The sequence below is a fragment of the Pinus tabuliformis genome, chromosome 6 (assembly GCF_031772625.1).
Source record: "Pinus tabuliformis cultivar Carrire ecotype Pingquan chromosome 6, CPIR1, whole genome shotgun sequence".
Classification (NCBI taxonomy): Eukaryota; Viridiplantae; Streptophyta; class Pinopsida; order Pinales; family Pinaceae; genus Pinus; species Pinus tabuliformis.
Window position 1 is genome coordinate 2,010,766,675 of NC_142292.1, and position 9,090 is coordinate 2,010,775,764.

At 34.3% G+C, this 9,090-nt stretch overlaps 1 protein-coding gene across 1 annotated transcript; it reads left to right on the forward strand.

The window, feature by feature from the left end:
* Positions 1 to 213: 213 nt before the first annotated feature.
* LOC149267322 (cytokinin dehydrogenase 4-like) lies at positions 214 to 6,572 on the forward strand. The gene is made up of 5 exons (XM_089398527.1): positions 214 to 832; positions 929 to 1,056; positions 1,163 to 1,429; positions 5,540 to 5,802; positions 5,897 to 6,572. Exons 1-5 carry the CDS (start codon positions 247 to 249, stop codon positions 6,225 to 6,227), a joined length of 1,575 nt encoding a protein of 524 aa, XP_089254653.1. The 5' UTR covers positions 214 to 246; the 3' UTR covers positions 6,228 to 6,572.
* Positions 6,573 to 9,090: the final 2,518 nt, after the last annotated feature.

Here is a 9,090-nt window from a genome sequence, read left to right on the forward strand (position 1 = left end):
AGAAAAGAAGGATTCTATGTTGGAGAAAGCAGCAACATTTACTGGGCAAAGATATTACAGCAAGCTAGCTTAGCGAAGCATTGAGACATTCGAGAAAGGAGAGATCCTGCAAAGTGACTGTTGAAAGTTGTTAGAGTGTCCAACGAACATTCTGTTTCTCAGGCTGTTGGAGTATATATATTAGGGCGCCACCCATTAAGTATACAGCCACTTTCCACCATAGCCCTATTGTTGTGATAAATTTCTATGGAGAAGTCCACTTCGGTGCTAGTATTGATATTCGTGATTACCAGCTTGATTTCAGCTGTTGGTTTGTCAACGCTGGATCTAGGATGCTCGCTTCTGAGAGCCCTTGATTTTGATGGATATCTCGACTTCGACAACACCCATCTTGCTGCAACTGATTTTGGGAATCGACATACAGCTCATCCCAGAGCTGTTCTTCATCCAGCATCAGTATCAGACATTGCAACACTGGTCAAGTCGGTTTACAGATGTGGTTCGTCGTCAGATCTCACAATTGCTGCCAGAGGCCATGCTCATTCCCTCAATGGACAAGCTCAAGCAGAAAATGGAATTGTCATAGCAATGGAATCCCTCAAAGGGGTCATAGAAGTGAAGAACCAAGGTTTGTTATATGTCGATGTCAATGGAGGTGACCTCTGGATCGACGTGTTGCATGCCACGCTCAAGGAAGGCTTCGCCCCAAAGTCATGGACAGACTACCTACATCTCACAGTGGGTGGAACGCTCTCCAATGCAGGAATCAGTGGCCAAGCTTTTCGCCATGGTCCCCAGATCAACAATGTCTATCAGCTTGAAGTCGTCACAGGTAAACTTCTCAAACAAACCCAATAGGATTCTGTACTTATAAATTGATACTCCCTTTTTTCTTTTAGTTTCTACTCATGTGGAATATAAGATGCAGGAAAAGGGGAAGTGTTGAATTGCTCAACAGAGCAGAATACGGAGCTATTTCATGCAGTTCTTGGTGGGTTAGGTCAGTTCGGCATTATCACCAAGGCTCGGATTGCTCTTGAGCCCGCGCCACAAAGGGTGTGTGGGATATTGTTATCAACAGTTCAGAGATTTGTATGTTCATAGATGTTTTTGTAAGTAATTTCGAAATAATAAGAGTTTATGCATTATATTGATGGTACAGGTGAAGTGGATCAGAGTTCTGTACTCAGACTTCAAAGCTTTTACCAGCGATCAGGAATACCTAATATCACGTCCCATAGGTGATCTCACATTCGATTATGTTGAAGGATTTGTAGCAGTAAACAAGGAAGGACTACTTAACCATTGGAGGTCGTCTTTCTTCTCGCCTGAGAATCCAGTCAAAGTGAAAAATCTGAACACACAAGGCCGGCTCTTGTACTGCCTGGAAATGACAATGAACTACATCAACAACGACACTGTTGAGCAGGTATTATATATATTTCCAAGGCACATTAGAATATTTATTTATTTATTGATTTATTTTTGTAGTGTCAGGGAACATTTTGCAGGATTGATGTCACATCATTAGATTATTGCAAAGGATTAGATGCACATAGTTCCCATTTGTAACATAGTTATTTAAAAAAAAATTGTCTTCCACTGAGAATATTTTTATTTTTTATATGGTTTCGGGGAACATTTTGTAGGATCTATCTAACATCATTAGATAATTGAGAAAGGTTAGATGCACATAGTTCGCGTTTCCCATTTGTAACGTAGTTTTTAAAATTTCCATCTTTAACAGAAGCATTTATTTATTTCTTAGATGATTTTGTTAGCTGCGTACGTTTCTGTTTTCTAGCTGATTACAAAAAGACAGTAATGTAGCTTTACATACAATATTTTTAATTTTTAGTATCTGGTGAATGTGTTTTTCCTTTGTGTTTAGTTCGGATGGAGATGGCCATATATATATATATAAAAAAGTATTAATATATATAAACGTATTAATATCTTTATTTTGCTCGATTGCAAATTGAACTATAAAAATTTGATTTCTTAATAAATTTTATCATATAATTAAAAAAATCAAATTAATTTTATAGTGTTATTTTATTATTTTAAAATTGCTTCTCATATATTAAGATTATAAAAAAATATTTAAAATATTTTTGTAAAAAAATTATTTCATGGATTAAAATAAAGTATAAATGAAATATAGGAAGCTTTTTAAAATTATAATATGATGAATTAAGGGTATATTAGAATAAAGTATAAAGGATAGATAAATAGAGATATATTATTTATATGTAAGAGAAAATGTTTTTAGTTTTTGGTTTTTCATGAAATCTTTGGAAATTAATCATTTTTAATGACTATTAGGTTGGAGTTGATCCCATGCGAGTTAGAAGTTTTGGTGACCTTTACCCATACTTCCTCTTTATTTGGTTCCAAGTCAATAACATTGAAATTTAGTCAAAAAATAACTCTCCATACCACTGTAAATTTAGATTCCAATCTTCCTATTATGTCCAATGTTTCAAGTTGTCTCACTATGTTCTTAGTTATCCAATATGAGGGCTACTAGAGTCTTCGCCGTTTAATAAAATTTCATAGCTTGAAACATATTTTTTTTTGGAGACATAAAAGATCTAGAGTCTAAGACCAAATTTTCAAATTCAAATTGGATTTATTCATGTGGGCATCTAGAGATGCCTATATCTCACTAAGTCGATTAGTCCATGAACTGTTTGTTGGATGTGTTGTGGTATGTTTTGATTGAACCATTAATAGGCCTGCATATTTACTCTTTTGACATCTATACCAAAGCGAAAGGGATAACATTTTTGCGAGTTGTAGATTTGGCCTTCCATTTTTGCATTCCCCCTAGTAAACTAGAATAGAGCATCTCAGTCATTGCTTTGTTTTCCATCCATATTGGGCAATTCGGAAGCAACCAAAACAAAGTATTGTCCCATTGTAACTCATGAATGCCCCACACTAATTAACAACTACCAAAAAGCCACACAAAGAATGAGAAACAACCATCCAACACATGGGCCTTGAGCAAGATGGTATAAGGGGGAAACATAGTGGTCCTTTGTAGCTCAAATACCACCAACCTTCTTGCACCTAGAAGGATAGGGAAACCCTCTAAATATTACAATCCTTAAAATTCAAAGTATTCTTCATTACTAAAATAGTGGATACCAAGAACCTAGATAGAACATAAAATGCTAGATAGGCTAAAGCAAGGTGCATGACAATGAAAATAATAAAAAAAAGATAGATAGGGCTACAAGCTAAAGATTGCATAAAAACCAAAAAATCCATAGAAAATTTAGGGTCACGAGGTTTGGCATATTTAGATGACCAACTGAAGCAGGTCTTATCAAGAGACCTACACCAACCATATTTATCATCTTCCACAACCAAAGAAATCCACAAAGTATTTAGGGTCACAAGGTTTGGCATATGTATATGACCAACTAAGGCATTTCCTACTAGAGAGAGCTACACCAACCACATTCATCACCTTCCACTTACATGGTTCCTTTGAAAGTGTTAAAACTATTTTCATTATAAATGCTAATGGCATCGTTAAAACATGACCCCCTTTAAATTTTTTATACTCCAAATGAAAAAAACACTCTCTTACATTAAATAACGATTAACCTATCATGAACTACCAAAGTATATTCTCAAAATTTGTTAAGGGTAGGTACTAGGCGAGAGTCCATGAAAGAAGAGACACTTGAAGATCAAGTCTTCACTATCCACATAGAAAATACATTATCAATCACTGCAATCATTAGGTGTGGGGTCATATTATTACATTATTAATCCTAATTTTAAATTGTAATTTTTAAGAATTTTGTTTTATTGCTTTATTTTAAATATATATTATTGATGATGATGATCATGATGATTAACGTCCACTGAGACCAAACTTTGGTCTATGAGACTTTAAGAAACAAATTTTATAGTTTGATTTAAGATTTTATTCCTACATGTAAAAGGCTAGGAAGGTCAGTGTTGCAACAAAGATTTTGAAACTGATGTGGTTGTACTTGCGACACTCTAAGAGGAAGTGATTTTCATCCTCGATGTTTGTATTCTCACAGAGATGGCAGAACCTTTCCATCCATGGTGTTTTAGGAACTGCCCAAGGACTCTTTCACTATGGAGCTCATGAGAGTTCATTCTAATCTTGGCTATATTAATTTTCTTCTTTGAGCTAGCTAAAGCAGAGAGATACTCTTGATCTTCTAGGGTGGGGTTGATGACCTCCTTATAATATCTTAATTTTCTTTTCGGTGCTAAATCTTTCTCACACCACATTTTTTCTTTGAACTTAGAAGTAACAATATTTTTAATGTTATTAATGTTTTGCAATGCAATATTCTTGACGATCTCCCAATGGTTTAACCAGCCCCTTGTGTCTTTATACCAACTTCATTTGAGCCTTAGCTGGTTTTGGCTGGAATTTAAAGCTAGCTTAGGAAGTCTATGATTTCCTATATTATTGATTATGTAATATTCATTATTTTTCACCCAAATAATGTTTGCTAAAAATATAGAAATAATAATTAAATAATTTGTTAAATATATATATATATATATTGAATATTTTGTTTTATGACAAAAATATTTTGGTATAACTTTAAAATTTTGGTGAGTTAGTAGATTATAAGTTTAATAAAATAAAAATATTTATATTATAGATAATATCAAATTGAAATTGAAATTTATTTTAAAAATGTATTTTTTTTATCTGCTATATATTATATATAAATTAGATTTTTTCGTTCGATAACATTTTATGATTGGTCTAACTTTCGATTTCGTATAAATTTTGTGAAAGTTTATTTTTATTCCAATAATATTAATTTTTATTTTTTAAATTAATCAAGAATAGATTAATTTTCATTTATACTAATAGATATTAAAAAAACTTAGTTAATTTTTCTTAATTTCAATAATTAATAAATTATAAATATCATTACTATTATAAATAATTTAAAAGTGAAAATTAATATAATAATGATATATAATTTAAAATGTAAACATAATTTAAAATTGAAAATTAATAGAAATATAAAAACATTTAAATAAAATGTTTTTATTTTTTAAATATTATTAAAAAACTTAATTATTTCATAAAATTCTCAAATGAATCTTACATCTAATTTTATTATAAAATTTGTGATTATTTAGTTTTATTATTACTTATTTTCCTTTTAAAATTAATTAGGTTAAAAATATATTTTTAATTTCTCTTTTTATAATATATTTTATAATAAAATAAAGTATTATAATTTTTATATGTATACACACAGAGAGAAAAGAAACAACAAATGTCAGTTTACACAGGAACAAAGGATCCGTGTTTAAAGTATGTCTAATATAAAAGGCAACTTTCCCACATAATTTTTTTTGGCCCAATTTTATCAGATTTGGTTCGAAATTTCGACCGTAAATTTTACTTTTCATAAAATAATGAAGCAATACCGTTTTTCCACATCCGTATGCTGTTCCTGATAGAAATTAACAATTATATATTGACTTGTGAGATTTGGTGGAATATATGTTGCAGGATGTAACGTCCCTGCTAGCTTCCTTGCACTTCATCCCAGGATCCCTTTTTACTAAGGATATCTCGTATTTGGAATTTCTTGATCGTGTTCACACATCGGAGCTAAAACTCCGCTCCAAGGGCCTGTGGGAGGTGGCCCATCCATGGCTAAATTTATTGGTTCCTGCATCCAAAATTCATGAATTCGATAAGCTAGTGCTTAAAGACATTCTTCGCAACACAAGCAGCGGCCCCATACTTATTTACCCCATGAACACTAACACGTGAGTATGAGTTGCTTCATTTGCAGAGATTATTATGATGTGTGACATTGTTAGGAACTCTAACTGAATTCTCTAATTTCCAATTTCCATGCAGATGGGATGAACGGATGTCGGCAGTGACCCCGGAAGAGAAAAATTTCTACCTGGTGGGCCTTCTGGCCTCTGCACTTCCTTCGGCTACAGGGACTGACAGTGTGGAGTATTTGATGGATCGAAACAATCGGATACAAAGCGTCTGTAGCACAGCCGGTGTGGGTGCTAAACAATATCTTCCACATTACACCACAGAATCAGACTGGAAAAACCATTTTGGTAGCAAATGGTACAGATTCAGAAATCTGAAAGCTACATACGATCCATACGCCATTCTAGCTCCCGGACAAAGAATGTTCTCTAGGTCTGCCAGATCGTTGGCTCTCTCATAACATCTCTCCTTAAATCCTCTAGTACAAGTCATATAATCTTTCATGTACATATTATCACCTGCGTATAATAGGTTTATAACCTAACTATGTTCTTGTTGTCAGTCACGGTACCAAATTTTGGTCCTTTGTGTCTCATTCATGGCGACCTTATTGTGAAATCCAGTATGCTGAGGCCACACAATCAATAATTGTTTTTTAATAAACCATTGTTCTACTCTAGTGCGAATACCTGTAATCATTAAAGTGAATAGTTTCTTCTGTGTTAATGAAAGGGAAGCCCTGTAAACTGGAATAAGCAAACTTAAATTGGAAAGACCTGATCAGCATGGAAAAAGTGCCCACTGGATCCTCTGAATGTAACAATGGTGCAATTTCTTCACTTTGGAAAAGTGGCAGCCTTTGGTGGTTAGTAGATAGGGACAACAATCTCATATGAGAATTTGGATCTGATAAAACTTAACAGGGTTTTTTAGTAGTGATGTTAAGGTGTTGGAGTTCTCAAGTAATAATTTCATGGGTTGGGCTTCATACCTCACTAGGGCTTTTGACTAATGATATTAGGGCATTGGAGGTCTCAGATAGTAAATTCATGTGAGATTTCTTGTACTCTCCCTCTTGTCCGAGTGAAGAATCTTGATGCATTTATCTGTCTATTTTTCAACCATACTTCTGAACTCCTTGAAGTATTCAAAAGTGTGGCTCTTCTTCCTGAGCAAATACACCCAAGTAAATCTAGTACAGTCATCAATAAACAATAGAAAATAATATGCACCACCTGATGACCTTGTCTGCATAGGCCTGCATAAATATGTGTACCAACTCGAGTATATCTCTTCTCCTTCTATAAGCATTCACAAGAAATTTATCTCTGTGTATCTTTCTAAGTTCACATGCATCACAATTAATATGGACATGCTTTAAAACAGGAAGACCTTCAACCATACCTCTTTTCTGTAATAGCAACAGATAATTGAAGTTAATATGGCTGAACCTCTGATGCCATAAGTCCACTGTAGTCATGGTAGATGATGTCAATGCCTGATGTGGTGCGCTTTTGACATTTAGCTTGTACAATCCTCCCACGCGAATACCTGATGCAATAGGCTTCATACGATCCAACAGGTCTTTAATAACACAATATGATTTAGAAAATTTTACCTTGAGATTATGATCAGTTATCATAGAGACAAAGATCAGATTCTTTTTTATCTCGGGTACATACAATACATTATGAATATGTCTAATATTTCCATCAGGAAAAACAACATGAATATTACCATAACCTTTGATTTGGTACCCTTTATCATCGTCAAGATAGATGTTTGCTCCACTGCTAGTCTCTTTGAAGTCTTCAAACCACTGTTTGTTCACTGTCATGTGGATGGATGCACCTGAGTCCACAAACCAAGCATCTACATCATCATCCTTAGTCGAAAATGTAGAGTCAGATACAAACAGTCTAAGGTTCTAACTTTGTTCGTCATCAGCAAAATGACTTGCATGGTGTTTATGTCTCTTCTGGCCTTCATTAGACTTCTTCTTCATGCAATATCTCGTTATATGGCTAGTTCTACCACAATAAAAACATTTGGTCACAGATTCATTTCCATTAAAAGACGTACCTTGAGGTGGGGGCATCTTTCTCTGGGGTTGCACTTCTCTTCTGTGCTGCATCTAAGTTTCCTCTAAAGGGCTTCTTCTTCGCCATTAAGGCCAAATCTGAACTCTGAGGTCTATGAGTTAGCCGCCTTTCCTCCTCTTACATGAGGATCCATGTCAATTCTTCAAACACGGGAGCTTTTTCTCTTGCATTCAAGCTAGTGATGAACATATGATACTCGTGTTGAAAATAATACTGAGAGGGGGGGTGAATCAGTATTATCAGGTCAATTATTTTTCATTTCACAATCAGATTTGTATATGCTATTTCAGTTAGTAAATACCACATATGTACGCAACTTCAGTTAAGGAAAACAAGCGTATATGAGAAGACTTGTAATTTAAGTTATTCTTCAGATGTTGATCATTAATCTGTGCATCAAACCATATGAATAGTAACCAAGAACAGTAAAACAGAATAGGCAATCACACATAAGAACACAAGATATAAGGTGGAAACCCAATGTGGGTGAAAACCAACTGCTGCAATTCGTCTCTATCTTCATTCAATTAGAAACTTCTTTTTACAATGTTTCTGTACTGGTGCAGTCTTATACCAGTACGCAGGCTGCTACCTGCAGAAGGCTACAACCTTCTCTCGTTCTCCAGCTTCTCCTAGAAGGGAGCTACAATCCCCTTAGCTCTTGTACTAGCTGAGGTACTAGTACGTAGGTGCTGACCTATAGAAGGCTACAACCTTCTCTTTTATTCTAGGGACCTCGTTTCATAAATTTTCAGACTGGATCCATGTATATCAATCAAACATCAAATATATCTGCATTAACCAAACTCCTTTGTACAAACAAATACTGAATCAACCAATAACTTCTCAGAATGCTATAACTAGAAAACAGTACCAGTAACCAAACTCCAATCCTGAACCCAGAATACTACAACAATAAACAGAAGCAACGAAAACATATTTCATGAGATATATGCTACTTCAATATGTAGAACCTGCGTGCATACGCTTCTGTATCAAGGCTATCCAGTGTATATGTTGTTTTACGTTAGCGAACCAGTGTGTATACGCGCCTCTGTTGCGCTGAACTTGTGTACAGATCTATAAAAGATAATTTATCTTTTTACTTATTCAGACATTAGTTATACCCATATTATCATATTTATAGATCACATCATGCATCAAACAGATCAAAGATTTCACAAATATACTTCTCTTCAAACCGCCTTAAGATCTTGACCC